At 50.5% G+C, this 16,800-nt stretch overlaps 9 protein-coding genes across 9 annotated transcripts; 4 read left to right on the forward strand and 5 right to left on the reverse strand.

Moving 5' to 3' along the window:
- Positions 1-76: 76 nt before the first annotated feature.
- BABINDRAFT_171316 (uncharacterized protein) lies at positions 77-2,077 on the forward strand (the record flags this gene model as incomplete). The annotated part of the gene is made up of 3 exons (XM_019130808.1): positions 77-250; positions 341-1,976; positions 2,007-2,077. The coding sequence occupies 3 exons, from the start codon at positions 77-79 to the stop codon at positions 2,075-2,077; spliced, it is 1,881 nt and encodes a 626-aa protein (XP_018985743.1).
- A 302-nt stretch (positions 2,078-2,379) lies between these two features.
- On the forward strand, positions 2,380-2,890 carry BABINDRAFT_133334 (uncharacterized protein). The gene has a single exon (XM_019127072.1). It carries the CDS (start codon positions 2,508-2,510, stop codon positions 2,772-2,774), a length of 267 nt encoding a protein of 88 aa, XP_018985744.1. The 5' UTR covers positions 2,380-2,507; the 3' UTR covers positions 2,775-2,890.
- Positions 2,891-3,030: 140 nt separating this feature from the next.
- Positions 3,031-4,518, forward strand: BABINDRAFT_16602 (uncharacterized protein; the record flags this gene model as incomplete). Its single annotated transcript, XM_019130386.1, has 3 exons — positions 3,031-3,747; positions 3,967-4,262; positions 4,326-4,518. Coding segments are annotated over 3 exons (1,206 nt in total), but the record flags the coding sequence as incomplete, so codon positions are not given.
- A 399-nt stretch (positions 4,519-4,917) lies between these two features.
- On the reverse strand, positions 4,918-5,718 carry BABINDRAFT_166750 (uncharacterized protein; the record flags this gene model as incomplete). Its single annotated transcript, XM_019130455.1, has 2 exons — positions 4,918-5,582; positions 5,628-5,718. 2 exons carry the CDS (start codon positions 5,716-5,718, stop codon positions 4,918-4,920), a joined length of 756 nt encoding a protein of 251 aa, XP_018985746.1.
- Positions 5,719-6,575: 857 nt separating this feature from the next.
- PTC4 (type 2C protein phosphatase) lies at positions 6,576-7,613 on the reverse strand (the record flags this gene model as incomplete). The annotated part of the gene is made up of 1 exon (XM_019130456.1): positions 6,576-7,613. One exon carries the CDS (start codon positions 7,611-7,613, stop codon positions 6,576-6,578), a length of 1,038 nt encoding a protein of 345 aa, XP_018985747.1.
- Positions 7,614-8,299: 686 nt separating this feature from the next.
- BABINDRAFT_161363 (serine/threonine protein kinase) lies at positions 8,300-10,111 on the reverse strand. The gene has a single exon (XM_019128766.1). The coding sequence runs from the start codon at positions 10,046-10,048 to the stop codon at positions 8,474-8,476; it is 1,575 nt and encodes a 524-aa protein (XP_018985748.1). The 5' UTR covers positions 10,049-10,111; the 3' UTR covers positions 8,300-8,473.
- Positions 10,112-11,028: 917 nt separating this feature from the next.
- Positions 11,029-12,670, reverse strand: BABINDRAFT_161364 (DNA-directed RNA polymerase I subunit). The gene has a single exon (XM_019128767.1). The coding sequence runs from the start codon at positions 12,576-12,578 to the stop codon at positions 11,436-11,438; it is 1,143 nt and encodes a 380-aa protein (XP_018985749.1). The 5' UTR covers positions 12,579-12,670; the 3' UTR covers positions 11,029-11,435.
- Positions 12,671-12,939: 269 nt separating this feature from the next.
- On the forward strand, positions 12,940-13,452 carry BABINDRAFT_35509 (uncharacterized protein; the record flags this gene model as incomplete). Its single annotated transcript, XM_019131721.1, has 1 exon — positions 12,940-13,452. One exon carries the CDS (start codon positions 12,940-12,942, stop codon positions 13,450-13,452), a length of 513 nt encoding a protein of 170 aa, XP_018985750.1.
- Positions 13,453-14,286: 834 nt separating this feature from the next.
- BABINDRAFT_20654 (sortilin family protein) lies at positions 14,287-16,341 on the reverse strand (the record flags this gene model as incomplete). Its single annotated transcript, XM_019131251.1, has 1 exon — positions 14,287-16,341. A coding segment is annotated over one exon (2,055 nt), but the record flags the coding sequence as incomplete, so codon positions are not given.
- Positions 16,342-16,800: the final 459 nt, after the last annotated feature.

Below are 16,800 nucleotides of genomic sequence, written 5' to 3' on the forward strand. Positions count from 1 at the left end.
TTTACCATTGCTAGATCTATCATACCAAACCCCACACATCCATTAAACTCTCTGCCCCTGACCAAGTCCATTTCCGATGAATAAACTCAAGAAGTTGCTTTCCCCGGAGGATCCTGCAGAGGCGCCGCCCGTCAGACGCAGCTCCATCACCCGTCGCTCCTTGAAGCTTCTCCGAAACCACTCTAGCTCGTCTTTGTCCACCATGGACAACCCCTTGCCCAGGTCCCCCGAAGATTCTGATGACCCGAATGCACTAGATGTTTCTTCAGTGGCTCTTGACGGAGACGATGAGAGTATTGCGTCCGAGCCAGGCCCGGAGGCGCCGTACGTGCCGATTAAGACGGAGCGGCGCAAGTCAAAGCTCACGGTCAACTACGCCTCCTCCATCATTGGGGGGTCATCTGTGAAACACACCACCAACGAGCCGAAGCCCAAATCGTCGCACGATGCGATGAAAACCGACGATGAGGTAGCCACCGATCGCAAGGTCTTTTCCTTCTCATTGCCGTTTGGCAACACCAACCCATTGGCTCTGCCGCTCAGCCTTCCGCGGAAATTCCTCGGCTCCTTCACCAACCACCCGGAATCCGATGAGGGCTACAGTATGGATGAGTTGCGGCTTCGCTTGGAGCGCCAGGAGCTGATTAACACCATGGAGGAAGAGTTCCTCTTCAAAGACTTGAAGAAGTTGCAGTCGTCGCGATTCAGCGCGGTCAAGCGAACCTTGACTCCCGATATCGAAAACTTAAGGCAGTTGATCAACGGAAAAAAGCCGTCGCACGAGGTCTTGACCAATGAAAACGTGTTTGAACACATCGACGGTCCCGTAATCATTCTTGGCGGCTATCGTGGCTCGATTCTCCGTGACGTTAAAACAAAACGCCGCCTCTGGATCCCGTTCAAGGTCAGCTTGAACTTTCGCAAAATCAACTTGTGCTTGGGGCCGTCGGATGAGGATGAGTTGAAGGCCTCCCGGGATATTGTTGCGGATGGGATGTTGACCCACGTGGGCCCCATCGATATTTCCAAGAAGCTCATCAACCGCATCCGGCAACGGAGCGCCAGCAGCGGTGGATGCATCTACGAGTTTGGTTACGATTGGCGCTTGTCGTGCGATCTCAACTCTGCAAAGATGGCGGAGTTTCTGCGCACAATCACCGAAAAACACGGGAAAAAAGTATTGGTGATTGCCCACTCCATGGGCGGCTTAATCACCCACCACGCCATGAACCAGCACCCGGAACTCTTCCGCGGGGTGGTTTATGCCGGGGTGCCGTACGAGTGTCCCAACGTCTTGGGGCCGATACGTTTTGGAGACGTGGTTTTGGTGAATAACAACATCCTCACGCCAGAGGTTAACTTCATGATGCGTTCCAGCTATGTGTTTTTGCCCACGGACGGTCGGTTGTTTAAGGATAGAAAGACCGGAGAGAGATTTGACCTCAACTACTTTGACCCGGACGTGTGGGTGGAGTACAATTTGAATCCGTTGGTGTGTAAAAAGCGAAAGTTGAGGGAGGAGGCGGAAGAAAAGAAAGGACTGGAGAAAGGTAGCACCGGGTCCTCTCTGACGGGGGTCTCCAAGCTCTCCGCCGTGTCGATGAAGCGGACCTTGTCGTCCTTCACGAACCACTTTGCCAGCGAAAACTACCCCCCACAAGTCGAAGACGAGGACATGGGCAGCTATGCCATCTCGTTCTCAGAGGCGTATGACTACTTGACACGCACGCTTAAGCGGACGGCCAAGTTTATCGAGGAGTTGAACTTCAAGCCAGACTTGGCGGCCGAGTATCCGCCTCTTGCCATAGTGTACGGAAACACCACCCCCTCGATGCGTCACTCGCGTGTTCCGGGCTTGCAAGGCATCAAAGACGGCGACTACTACGACTTTGCCTACGGCCACGGTGACGGGGTGATCCACCAAAAGTGGTTGATGCCTGAAAGGAGGGGCTTTCCTATCGTGGAAAAGGTTCCCAGTGAGCGAGGCCACGTCAGTTTGTTGACAGATATGAACGCCGTGGGCCATGCCCTCCGCAGCATCCTTGAGGAGGAAAATAAGCGGGAAGCACAAAATTGAGGCTCTGTCTTTAGGTTACCTTCGCGTGTATATAGTTATGAGATATGCTAATAACTGGTGTATGAATAGAAGGTAATGGAGAGCAGTTAGTGTATAAAGGCAGACGAACCTGTAACAACAGGTGCCTGGATTAGCATATGCGATGGTGAGGAAGGTCAAGGATTTATTTGACATTATCTCTGTTTGCTAATTCTGGGTGTACACCTTGGGGGATCCCTCAGTTGGACCCTTGCATACGCAAGCACACATAAGATGTATGCTCCAGGAACGTATATACTATGCGCGAGTTTTTTAAACTTGTATCTTGCCATTTTTGAATCATTCCACTCATAATTCCCGTAATTGTGGACCTTTCACACTCTCGGGATACCTCCCGAGCTCTGTACCCCTCTCACCCCCACCCTGTCAACCCCTGTTCTCCCCCCTGTACATGTGTCTCACGTGCCTCTCACGTGCCCTTTGTCTCCTCCTGCATCCGCCAAATCTCGTGATTCTTTTCCGTGAATCTCGAACTTTTCCCCTTTCGCACACAAACGCCAGATACGTACGTCTGAGACGAGTCTCTAGCGAAGGGCTCTTCTTTAGCCTTTCCAGTCGTATATATTGCTTCCTCTCCGGGCTAGAAGCTATTACCATCCTACGCATATTCCACGTACCTTTGCATCAGCGCCTTGTTTATATTTTCCCACCGGAGTAGCCCCTTTTGCTTTGTTTTGGTCGCGCTGCCATTTGCACTCCATAGACACCGAATTCGTTTCTTGGCCTCACTTTTAAGTCCATACCCCCCATTTTATACCCGGACTTTCCATTTTATTCTCGGCTATCGCTTAAGGCCATCCAGTATCCTTATCTACGTTTTAGCATTTGATCCTCAGAGGGCCATTCCTGGTATCTGCACGTTTCCATAGCATTATACACACTTCTTTCCAATGGCAGAAGTGATTGGCTGGGTGGACCCCATTATATCCATGGCGAAGGACCCAGACTTGAACAAAGAAAAAGGTAAGACGGACGCGCTAATACACATCATCAGCGGGTTCCCCCTCACTGAAAAGCGGGTGTCGCGATACTGCACGCTCTCGTTCCAAGTTTTGCGTGACCTCGAGAAAATCGAGTTGAAAACACGGAGCTGGCAGTTCATGTCACTCGAAATCAACAGCGAGCAGCACTTTGAGAGCGCCGCGTCGCCCGTAAAGAACTTCAACACGCAAGTGGCCGCGAAGGTCACCCAGACGTGTGTGGAGATCCACAAGCTTCTCAGCCAGATCTCGGGCGAGATAGACATGGCCACAAGGGTGATCCAGACGTTCACACCGTCAGAGTATATCAGCGACTCGGGCACGCTCTTGACGGAGCTCACGCTTCGTAATATCAAGTTGAAGAGCGAGTTGAACGAAAAGGTGTCGATCACGTACTCCAAGGCCCGATTGATCAACATAGGCTCGCAACTCGAACGGCTCATGACCGAGAGTGTCGAGGACGAAGCTAGTCGGTCGTATGATGACGTTAGCGCCAACACCATCCGCTCGTACAAGTCTTTTGTGGCGTCATTGTTGAAGCAATTGAACAACGCCGTTTCCTCAGGCGACCAGACAGGGACGACCGAGTGTATTGCCGTGATTAATGATGTCGAAAAGATGTTTGAGGCGATTCCCAGGGAAAAAGATCTTGTCGGGAGAAAGAAAGAAAAGAAGAACTCGAGGGGCAAGGCTAAGGAGAGAAAAGGCGAGAAACGAAACGAAACAATGGATGAAAAACCAAGGGGACGGAATAAGAAAGAGCAAGGAGCCACCTCGCCTACCGCGCTTACGTCAGCCAAAACCTATCATGACATCCAGCCCACACCCGTGTCCATTTCGGATGACGAGGGTGCCTTGGGCTTTGGCGAGGGATCCTCAGATATGGTCTTTTCTGAATTGGAAGACTCACAGTACATTCCGCCAAGCTCCAAGTCGAGCTCTCCGCCGGACTCTGAGAAGTACCGCTACCATTCTACTGGCCGCCGTAACTCCATTTCCTCGCTAACAACCTCCACAACATTAAACCGTACCACGATCACTGAGGAGTTGCCGTACTTGATGAACGCGTTCGATGATGCAAAACAGGTGGAGGAGGATGTCAAAAAGGTGCAGCTTGCAAACGAAGAAGAGGAGGTCGGGACAAAAAAGGGCGGGACAAATGCCAGGTCTAGCTCCTCGAGTGTCTCCAGTCTGGGCACGTTTCAATTCAGCGAGGAGTATTCCTCGAGAAACAGCAGCACTGAGACCTACGAAAAGACTGAATCGCAGACCCTCCACAACCCGGCCTTTTCCCTGACCAATTCGCTCTACTCCGTGTCGCAAATGATCAAGCCGTTGCCTTTGAACAATTATTTGGTTGACAACAATCGGTCGTTCTTGGGGCGCATGGGCATCAAGCCACAGGTGGTGACCGCCCAGTTTGCCAAGCCCAAGCCTGCGATGTTTGTCACCGGCAGCACGCACCACCAGCGGATGGTCAAGGACAAGGAAAATGCGGATACGCCAGCGGTTAGTAGCGGCCACAAGCCGTTAACCCAGTCGAACTTGAACTTTATGAACCAGAAGCATGCCTCGGAAAAGCCCAGTATAGTGGCGTATGGGTTCCACGATGATCTGATTGATTAAGGGAGGGTGTTAGGTAAGTGTGATGAGTAACGTCGCTGGTATAGATGAACTTGTCGTCTTGGATGTGTATTTAGCGGTTTCTAATATATTTCATGCATTGGAGCTGGGTTTTCTTCGGATATATGGTTATGCACCGGATCTGCTTCACTTTACTCAAATCGTTTATTTTTATACTATACACGGAAACACCTGTGGCTATAACTTACGCTTCTTGGTGGCATTTTCTTCCTCTTCTTCCTCCCCGCTCAAGTCCAACTCCTCGCTGGACTCGTCTTCGGAGTCTTCATTCAAACCTGGAACGGCCTCGGTGTAGTACTTGACCGCGTATGGGAATAACTCCTCAACAATCAATCTGGTCAACTCCTCCCCATTTCTAAACTCCTTGCCTGGCTTCAACCCGGTCCACTTGAACCATGCAAAAAAGGATCTCATGCCCAAACGATATTTCTTCTTACCTTCAGCAGAGGTCTTGTCTGCAATCAAGTGCGGGGTGATGCTGGCCAACTCCACGGGCCACTCGACGCTGGCCACGGTGGAGATTAACCTCTCCTCGTGGTTGTCTTCGTCCATTACAGTCTTGAATTTCTTGGTGACGGACTGGGCGGCAATTTCACCGTGTGGCGCTTCAAACTGAAAGGTGATACTGAAGTCACGTGGGTTGGTGGCTTCGTCATTGGTGGCAACGTCGTATTCAACGTAGATGTCCTTGACAAACTCCAAGAACTTCAAGTCCTCCGGGCCAATATAGTCGATGAAATCCTCGTTCTGGGCAATCACAATGTACCAGAACTTTGGCACGTCAAGCAAAAGCTGTCTGCGCTTGATGTAGATCGGATGGGTCTTTTTGATTCTGAAAATGTCTGGGCGGGTTAGTAGGGTTTGTGGGTGGTGTGGTTTGTACGTACCTGCATCTCTTTCGGCCTGGTCGACTTCCTGTTCGATGCCAGCTAACCCCACAAGGGTGTTTTCAAGGAGATTGGTTTCGGTATCCGACATGTTGGGGGATTGAGAGGAATGGTGTTTGAGGGGGGTAAGCTAGGATACTGCCTTTGCTCTGCGTAAATAATAGGTCGTGTGCTGAAAATTTTTGGGCATCGCCGCGCAGATCTCGAACTACCAAATGTACGATTGATAAAATTATTTGAGGGGTCGTTAATGGCCCTACTAATACAATTAAATCTTTGTTAGTTTACGCCACGCCGTTATATGGTCAACCGCTTGCTCCGGGTACCTGAGTAAATGCACATTTTTATTGTCAGTGTCACCATATAGCCTGTATTGTGGAAGGGCAAAGTCACTATGAAGATTATTGTTTAGTCAACCCTTGTAGAAATATTTATAACTTAGTAGAAACCTCGAAAGAAACTTTCGGCCTTCCTGGCCGTATTTTTGCTCGGGTGTAATGGTTAACTTCTAGTTGGTGGGTATCTATATGCAGCCGTGGAAGGATGTGATGTATTCGGATTATGACTGAAGCCGAACAAGAATAGCTTGTCGTGGGCCAAAGCCAGTGACAGGGTTGGCGTATTCTTGACGGGATATGCACTTAAGAATCGTAGTCCGAGATTTGCCCAATTGTAGCAGTACCCAGTTGTCTTCACTTTGCCCACTGTGACAGTCTGCTGTTGAGAACGTTGCAACCCAGGTTTGTTCTATTCGAGCAATGTTGACGTTTCGGGATTGGAACCATTTTCTTTGGGGCTAAAATTTTGCATTTCCACAGGGCTCAACTAGATTAATTCGTCTCTGGACCCTAATCAATCTTGTCTCCAGACTCTAATCAATCTTGTCTCCAGACTCTAATCAATCTTGTCTCCGGACTCTAATCAATCTTGTTTCCTTCGGAAGCTCAATTAAATTAATCCCCTTCGCTTGCTTAGTTTCTCAATCATCTCATCATACCACGCCTCCACGCTCCCCTCACGCTGGTGGAGCGCCACAAGCATAATTGTCATGTTGTCGTATCCAATCCCCGTGACATTATTCGCCATCCCCAAACTGTTATCCAACACAATCTGGCAGATTTCCTGCAAGCTCTTCCCCTTCAATATCCAGTCGCGGATCTCGTTATTCAAAGTCTGGTTTTTATAGCAGTCCCAGATCCCGTCGCACGCCAACACCAAAAACTCGTCCAGTCGGCCGAGCGTGTGAACAATAACCTCCGGCTCGCATGTGACTGGCGTCTCCTCGGGGGGGATGCGCACCACCGCGTGGCGCTTACCATTCGGCCCCGGGACAGACATTAGGCCGGCCTTAAAGCCAAAGTCGCCGAACGCGCGACTGAGCGCCAACACGCCGTTGACTCTGTTCATCGCTACAAAGCCTCCCGAGCGGTGGATACGCATGAGCTCCCCCACATTGTTCGGCTTATGATCGTACGAGAGCGATTTGGCAATCCCATTGACAGACACGTAGCACCGCGAGTCGCCCACGTTCGCCACCACTAGCCGCCGATTCACCAAGAGCGCCACAACGGCGGTGCTCCCGGAGTTGAAGTTCTGCTCCAGCAACGCGCTATCGACTTTGAAGAAGCAGTCACGGAGGAACTTGAGGTAGTCGATCTGCGCCTCAATTTTCCCCAATCGCTCCAAGAGGTCGCCCGACGTGCCTTCTAGCAGGTTGTGGAAGCGCGCGAGGAGGCGTTTCATGAGCAAACACGGCAAGACTTCGGAGACATACTTGGCGGATTTCTTGCCCCCATGGCCGTCAAAGACCCCAAAGATGGAGATCTCAAAGTCCGGATGGATCGAAGCGTCGTGTGCGAGGCAATGGGCGTCCTCCATTGTCACGCGATACCCCTGCATCGAGCCAATGGACGTTGTGAGACTGGCCGACGTGTGTTTTGTCTCTAGGGACTTTTCATCCACAGAATGTGATGCGAACTGGCCCATGTTTACGGTAGGTTGTAGCACTGGTAAGCAAAGGGCGAAGGTTAAGACGAAGTATGCGCGGGAAAGAAAAATGTGGAGTCACACGGATTTTTCGCGGCAATCCTTGTGTCAAGTCGCGCGTAGAATCTGGGGTGGCATGTGTGGGCATCACGATAGAAACATAGGTTTACAGGGGGGTTTAAAGGGGCGAAGTTTATTCAATTGGTGATCTACATAATTATAGGGATGTGATGACACGGAATTATGACGTCTTAATGTATTGGAATGGTGGTTAGGCCATTGCTACAAGTGGTATGAGTCTGGTAAAATGCCAAGGCAAAGTATCGGCGACTTGAGCCGAGGTGGCGATGCGGCTCGATACAAGTCCTAGCCTGCGCGAATGGCGGAGATATAGCATATGTTCTAGGTGAGAGGTCAAATAGCACCCCCTATGAATGGTTAAATCCAGTTGGTATTAAATCCGTCAATGTACTATCTCTTTATAATTATCTATAATTATGGGAGAGTTTCTAAACTGGAATATTTACTGTTTTTTTTGTATTTCCTGCTATTTAATATAAATTTTTGCCAAAAAAAAAGCGTATCTTCACTACACCTTTGAAGAACATTAGAAAATAATCTAGCCATTGAGCACTGTAGCCTACACCTTAATTAAGCTCAAGTTCCGTTTCCTCTCGCAATCTTTCGCCGAAACCGAAGTTATTTTATTAGTCAGCTCTCTAGCTTGTACGTGGCCTACCTATAAAATATGATGCTTTATATCATTCAAAGCGCTCACTCACGCTTAACTCTACAACCATCCCATTAGCATTAGTATACATTTCATATCGGAAAGATAACTTCATTATATCCCCCGTTCATTAGTTTTCGTAGTCCGGGATAGCACCACGGACCCACGGCACCGCGAGAATATCGCCAATTCTCCACCGCTTGTCCTTTCTTATAAGACAGTTCGTGACGATCCATTTTGCCTCTGCATATGCCAGCGACAGGTGGTTCCTCAAGTGCGCCTCCGCCAATTCGGCCATGGTCGCATTGGACGTTTCAGCTCCGGTCTCCTCGCCATCCTCGCTTTTGAGCAACATCCAGTCCCATTCAATTCTAGCGATGCGGTGGGCGGTCCGCGAGCGCGCCCGGCGGGACGAGGAGGTGGGATTAGTCCCTGCCACCGGGTCAAAGGGTAAGCGATTCTCGAGCAAGGCGTACAACACCACCCCCATCGACCAAGTATCGGTGAGCGTTCCGTCGTACTCGACCCCCATGAGGATCTCAGGCGCGACGTAGTCGTCAGACCCGCAGCGCGTAGTTAATGGAGGGTCTGTGGCCGGCAAATAGTGCTTTGATAGGCCAAAGTCGGAGATGGTTACGAGGGGAGAGTTCGAGTAAAGCCGTTCCGCAAGCCCCTCCCACGCGCAGTTGAGGAGAATGTTCTCGAGCTTGATGTCGCGGTGCACATAGCCGCTCTGGTGGAGGTAGGCGACGCCGCACGAGAGCTCGGCGAAAATTCGCCGGATAAACATGGGAGTATACTCGGCGTAGTGGTTGATAGTCATGTGGAAAAGGTCGCCCCCGGAACAGTAGGGCAAGACCATGATATTCTCCTCGTCAGTGTTGGAGGTCCCAAGTAACTGAATGATGTTCGGGTGGCACACGTGGCGCAACGTGGCAATCTCTAGGTTGATGCTGTTCTCAAACTCAAGCCGCAAGTGCTTTGCCGCCGGGTACTTTGTGATTTTGATCGCCGCAAGCGCTCCCAGCGCCATGTCTTCGCCAAGAACCACCTTGGAGAAGCTTCCTTGGCCGAGCTCTTCCTTCGTCCTCCATCTGTGTTCGACCTGCTGTCTGTCTTTCGCAGCAAATGTCTCTCCATTACCTAGAACCTCCCTGGGGGGTTCGATGTGACTGGCCTCCTTGAGACCGCCCTCGAGCTCAGGAATGCCCGAAACGGAGAAATTTCGATGCTGTGGCGACGTCACAGTGTAACCAATATCCCGCGGCCTGTACTCTGACAAAATCCGCGAGTTGACGCTGTTTGAGTGGCTGGTGTCGTTGCTAGTGATCGTCTGTCCTTGTTTCAGTTTACGGTATTTGGGGATGTGCAAGGCGCCCTGCGAGTACACTGGTGGGCTGCGCTGTTGCTGCACATACGAAGATTCGGTGGCCTTTGGTGAGGTAAACGAGCCGAAGGCATTTTCTGAGGCCACAATTGGCGTCGGTAGCGAAGAAAGGTCCGCGTAACGTCCCTGGCGCTCTGGCGTCTTCAGCGCCTCCACCGCTTCCTCTACAAGGTTATCTGATGGCGGAATGGTCACAGAGAGCGCCATTCTAGGAGTTTGGCGGTTTGGTGGGCTCTGGACCATGTTCTGTGGGAACGCCAACGGCTGGGCGTTATTTAGCAGAAACGGCAAGTCCAAGTTGGGTTTCTGATCCGTCATTGTCAATAGCGAAGCAGAACGTAGATAGGATTTGAAGGAGCGTAGATAAACCCGTGGATAAAGGAAGAGCCCGTAGATAAAGGTGCCTCCCCGGCATGCCTTTAGAGCAAAACCCTCTCGACTTTAAAGGAAGAGAATTAGCAAAGACTTCGCTGCAGGATACTGTTCTCCATCTCTGGTTCCTGTGCGTTTAGCCTTGCTAAAGGACGCACAGGCACGCACATCAAAGAATGCCACAACGTTACTATTTAGCTTATCTTTTGTGTAATTCCCTTTGTATTGTTTAGATAATATCTTTACAAGGCTGAGACTATGCCCCCGGGATCTGGACCTAGCGCACGGCTTAAGCCACTATTCGTGAATGAAACCATGCGGGACGGACACTCAGTGCAGGAGTTGCACCTAAAGTCGATAAGGTCACGGTTGGGACTATGTAGACGTGCGCCGCAGTATCGAAATCCGCATGGCTGGCTGCCCAATGCGGAAGCTTGCCTGCCCAATCTGTGAATGTCGCATTTGAAAATCCTCACCCAGGTTTAACAATATGTACATGCTGCATTTGAAAAAGACATGGTCAGACCGGTATATCGGTGGTAGACTGCTTCTCATTGGCTTCTTACATAAAACAGAACTGAGGTGAGCTTCCATGATATCAGAAGCGTAGTTTACGATGGCAAGTGTCCACTCTTCAAGAGAACGATTTAGATCGAAACCGCCCGATACGGACTGCGGAATCGTATAGCTGCGTCCTCCCCCGGAAGATTCTAATGCTGGGTTCATATAACTTTGCCGAGTAGCATGTGTAAGAAGCATGTGCAAGAGGCTCGTATCAGAAGCATGTGCAAGAAGCTCGTATCAGAAGCATATGCGGGAAGCTCATATCAGAAGCTTGTGCAAGAAACTCGTATCAAAAGCTTGTGCTTTTTTAGATACGATCAAAAAATCTCTAAACTAGAGCTCGGTAGTGGAAGAGGACGCAGCTCAATATTTTATTTGGAGAGGAAAATTAGCATTGCAAATAGAAATATTAACAGTTATGAACATGTACTTGTCTAGATATCTCCACTACATGTCTCTACTTTGTATATAACACAACTAGCACCGTCAGAGTAACCCATCCAAAAACTTGGCCAGAACGGATGCTTATATGGACCATCAAAGCCAACATACCGTGGTATATTTTCTCCGTTAGACCTTCGGGCCTCTGAAGTGTCTGTTGAATGTGCCCTTTCCAAGCCCAATCAAGTGACAGCTTCAAATATCTGCTAGTCTTACTGATCTGTGGAGGAAGCACCCAGATTAAGAGCTGTACCCTATGTATTACAGAGAGTACGCCCTCCCGCACTACACCCTTTTATAATGAAAAATGCGGATAAATATACATAGCTTAGCGGCCCTTCTTGCTGCCCTTTCTGGTCATTTCCGGCACCTTGAAAGGAACCCTTAAAGATGCAATCTTATACGTCGAGGCGGCAGACTTTGGAATACCGTAGGCGTCAGCCTGGGCAACGGTAGCAGACTTGACCCCACACCCCAAGGTCTTGAACAAGTTGACCAACTTGGATGGCTTCAAGGACAATTCCTGAGCCAACGGGGAGATTTCCACCATGAAGGAGTCAATGTGCAAGACAAGACACAAGATGTAGCATAAAAGCTTGTCCTCGTGCTGGGGGTCGATCACAAAGCCACGGTCCTTAGATCTGCCAAAAGCACCTGGACGGGCAATGGCAAATCTGTCCAAGATCCCGTCGACCAACACATCTGGCGGGTTGTTCAACTTCTCAGACAAGTTGTCCTTGTTGGAGGTGCGTCTGTTCTCGTAAACGCCCATCAACAACGATGTGTAGTATAATAATTGCAACTTGGTAGTCTGGGAAGACGACAGGATGGCCGGTAAATGAGCATTGACAAAGGCAGAGGTAGCAAATGGCAACATCTCCGCACGCTTCTTGGCATCCTTCTCCTTCAAGATCGGACTCACTCTCAAGAACTCCCACTCGTGCGCTGGAATGATGCTCTCGACGGCGTAGACGTCCTCCACGTTCGTGGCGTCCGCATTGCACGGTGGCACCGGTCTTTCGTTGCTGACGTTCTGGGCCAACTCCTTTCTGGACGGCAACTCCAGTGTGCTGGATTTGACAGCGTCCACGATGTCCAACTCCACGTTGGACAACTTCTCGGCATCGACTCTGTTTCTCTCTTGATCGGTGATCGCCTTCTTAGCCTTCTTGGTACCGAACGCCTCGCCCAACGCGTTACGCTGGACCATCATCCGCACGTTCTTCTGCTGGATGGCTGGCTTGGTCGAGAAGCGCTTGGCTTTCGCCGTCACCTTTGCCAAAAGCATCGGCGTCTGGTACAACTCCACGGACTTGTTGACCGGATCGTACATCGCAACCACGTAGTTGTTGGTGTCATCTGAAGCGGTCTCACCGTTGTACTCTAAGGTTTCGTTTTCGCCGTGGAGCGCAAACTCGGCTGCGGACTTGTGCTTGTAGAGCTGGAAGTCGGTGGACTCTGGAATAGACATCCCGTTAAAGAAGGACGTGCAGACCACCGATGGATCTTCCGAGTACGAAGAAACACGCAACTCGGTGATCTTGTTAGACGCTCTCTTTCTCTTTTCGCCCATGATGTGTATTGGATGTGGGTTGGCCTGATCTAATAAGCTATGATACCTGCCAGGTTTTTTTTTTCTTTTGCAGGGTGGGAAATTTTTTTCGTGCGTGCGAAACCCGATGTGAAAAATAGAAAAGATTAGCTTTCCTGCACGGAATCCTTAACCCCGAGGGGAGTTGAATATTAGTGAGACGGCCTGATATCCAAATTATTCGTATTCTTTTGGCATATTCTATTGCACAAAGAATCCCATGTCGAGTATAGTCACCGAGATGAAGGTTGTAAATCTTCGCAAGACTCACTACGAGGTGATGGGTGTGGCCCCCGACGCTCCAGCATCCGAGATCAAGGCCGCCTACCGAACCCGGTTGTTGCTCACCCACCCGGATAAACTCAACCAGCGGGAGACCCCCTCAAAGGTTGATGCATCCCAGGAAATCGCAGAGCTCAAAGAGGCGTATGCCGTGCTTCTACATCCCGAGGAAAGGGCGCAGTACGACCGCGACTTGCAAAAGTCGGTGCAGAGATTTGGGTTCAATCTCAACGGGGACGGCCTTGACATGTATACTCTTGAAGACTTTACAGTCCATGAGCCGAAGGGCGATGAGGCGTACTTCTGGACCAAGGACTGCCCGCGGTGCACTGGCCATGGCGGGTTTGTGCTTACAGAGGGGGACTTGGAATCGTCGGGCACCGACGACGGGGAGGGCGGGTTCGACTTGATTGTGCAGTGCAATATGTGCAGTTTGTGGTTGAAAGTGAAGTATTTTGAGGAAGAAGAGTAGGGGAAGGTTTCAAGTTTCATTTTAGAGGTGAACTAGGTTCTGCGAGCCTAACCAGACAAGGCATGGGCTCGAAGCATTTTTCTCGCTATCGGAAAAGCAACCCCATTTCAAGGTATAGCACTCAGACCGCTCCCAGGAGGGTAGATAGCCACCGTTTCACAGACAGTCAGACGTACCATGATAGAGCTATGCGTGGAATTATAAACTATATGCCACGAAAAATAGCCAAGTACAGTGAATGGAAGGTAGTATGTTGTATATTCCGCGTTCGTCCTGTGACCTACAATCCTTAGTCCATGTTTATCACTCAAAGATACTCTGTTAATTTGAAACCCTCTGCCCTGCTCTTTTACAAATAAATCAACTAGCTAATCATATATTATTTAATAAATATCACTCGCTGGTTTAATAGCGGTAGGGAGAAGTAGACCCGTCGTCGTGTAACCCCTCATCTGCGCTGCTGGGATCGCCGTCATCCACATCTGTCTCATTCAACAATCTATCTTCCTCTATGTCATGGTAACTGCTGCTCTCCAACGACTCGGCGATTCTCTCAGGACTTCCCGCAACCTCTTCCTCCTCAGACAAAACGATATGGCGCTCGCGTCTGCCAAATCTCTCCTGAAGATCAGTCTTTAAGTTTCCGGTCCATAGCCGGGTCTTTCTGAGGCTAGTCTGGGCTACGGCCACAACTGTAAGGAAGGCGGTCATGGCACCTTGTTTCACCTTTCCCAAGGTGGATGAATCATTGCTGTCTTCGGTAAAGGCGTTCAACAAGCTTGGTCTATAGTCGTCCTCATCGTCCTCCAACCGAATTGGCCCGGTGAAAATCCTCAACTTGTCGCCGTAGTTCTTTACAACATACCTTCCAACCACAAGCGAAATCCCCACTACCCCGAGCATCGATACGAAAGCCTTGAATACACCCATCTTGGTAATCCCGTACATCTCATTGAACCTCGCATTGCTACCAGGACATGCCTTGACCTCCTTCTTGTCCATCTCAAAGCCACCCTTGCAGGTGCTAAGCGGAATCTTGCGGTACCCCGTCGAGACCCAGTATTCCACCTGGTCCTTGTTGCGGTTTCCCTTTCTGTCGAAGCACATGTCTTGCAAGTGGTTTGGCGGGCTGTAGCCGGCGATCAAGCGGCACGTGTCGTCTTTATCTCTGATGTAGTTGAAATCACATTCAAAGTCCTGTCTGGTGCACGCGCAATCCTTCACAATCAGATGTGGCTGGACAACCTGGGTGCCAATGAAGCAGTCACGGCCCGGAATCTTGCGCAAGTACCGGGTTTCTCTCCCGAACAAGCAGTTATCCGGGGATAGTGGGTGCTGGGGGCTCCAGATCTCAAAGTCGTCGGTTGTGCTTTCCAAGTTCTGGACATCCAAGTTACACTTCCGCTTGTACAACGTGCTGAAGTCGATCTGGAAGACCCGTGATCTGTCACCGTGGCGCATGGCCAACTTGGTGAACAAGAGGAACTTCTTGGAGTTGTCGGACGGGACGGTGGAGATATCCTCCACCCAGACCTTTTCCTCACTAAAGCGGAACGTCTCCCAGGTGTCGCCCTCGTTCAAGGAGTACAAGATCTCGTTCGTTTGGTCCAAAGAGTTTACAAGCACGATAATGGACCCCTGGTCACCGTATTCCCACATATAAACTCCCTTGCGGACCTCCTTCCAGGTGATCCCGCCGTCTCTTGTGAGGTACGTGTTGCCATCATACAAACTCTGTAAGGTCTCGCCAACGTTGCCGGTGGCCACCATCATGCCCAAGGCACCCTGGGAAGAAAAGGTGTCTCTGTAGTCGGCCCTCTCGGTGTAGCCGTGTAAGTTCAACGAACATTTTTCTAACGGATTGCCGTAGCACGGAGTTTTGACCCCATTCGAGTCAATGGCAGGCGGGTGGATGTACTCCCAGTTCCCCCCGTCGTTGTGGGTGATCTGCGACTTGACCTTCTTGCGGGCGCCGGCACGCGCCTCGTTAGGGTTCAACACAGTGTTGATTACGCTGATGCCCTCAATCCCCTCCATCTTTTCAAAGTCCACGTACCCGCGGAGGTCGCGGTTGACGTTGCTGACGATCTGGTTGTAGTACGTACCGTTGGAGTTGGACTTTAAAATGTTGCCAAACTCGGTGCTGGAGCGGTCATTCGTTGTGATGTGCATCCAGACGGAGTATTCCGTCGCCGATATGATCGTGTACGCCTGATGCTTGCTGAGTTCCAATCCCGCAGGCAAGCTGGTCTTGTGCCAGTTCTTCCCGTTGGTGGAAACGTACGCCTCCACCACCCCGCTGTCACCCTTCTCCACGGTGGTGAAGAAGTACTCGCCGCTGGTCTCAAAGTCTACTACGTTTGTCAACACCACCTCGCGCGTCTTAAAGAAATCCTCGCTGTACATCAACTCAGACCGGAAGTTGTTAGACTTGGTGGCCGGTCTGTCGCAGAGCACCAACGGATTGAACGTGTTTTCGTGCAACTTCACGATAAACGAACACATGTTGACGTTCTCCTGCATTTCCAACCACCTCTTCCCAAACGACTTGGAGACGTACGCCACGGTGCGACAGCTGAGGGAGCCCGGGTGAGTGCACCCCTCCTGGCCCAACCAGATCAACCAACTGTCTCTGCGCGGATGGAATCGGATCGGCTGCGTGTTAGGCGAAGGGAGCGACGGAGTCCTGAACGACTTCCAGTTATCCGCTCTGTCGCGCGAGTACACCACCTTTTGGTTTGCGGCGATCAAGTACACGTGATCTGAGTTATAAGGGTTCACGTGGATGGAAAGAATCTCCTCGCCAGGTGCCACGATTTCCCACGAGTATCCCTGGTCATGGGTCACATAGCAGGTGTTTTGGGTCGTGAGCGCCAAGATGGTTTCGTCGTTGTTGCCGTGGTCGTTCTGTTTCAAGTAGACGTAGTCCCTGACCTTTCCGTTGAAGGAGAAGTATGAGGCTTTGACCACCTGGTTGCTCAATCCATCCTTAGAGTCTTCCTTTTCCCCCTCCTCTTCGTCCGGGTTGCCGCTATCAATGTTGGAATCGTCGTCGTCATCGCGTTTGATGAGGTAGGTTTCTGCGGGACTGCCAGAACCAACCAATAGTTCGTTTGTGCCAAAAAGCGGTGACACGTTTTTGGACACTGCAGAGGAGATAAGGGTGCCCAACACCACCAAGGCCACACTTCTGTATAATTTCATGGTAAATGAGTAAGTTGTGAGAAAAGACTTGCGTTTAAAAAACGGGGCGTCTCTGTTTATATACTCAAATTGCAAGTCTGGGTATTTTCAACAACCCTTCAGGGTGATGGAAGTTGTGCAGATGGCAGAGATAATATGCACACC

Source organism: Babjeviella inositovora, assembly GCF_001661335.1.
Source record: "Babjeviella inositovora NRRL Y-12698 unplaced genomic scaffold BABINscaffold_5, whole genome shotgun sequence".
Lineage (NCBI taxonomy): Eukaryota > Fungi > Ascomycota > Pichiomycetes > Serinales > Babjeviella > Babjeviella inositovora.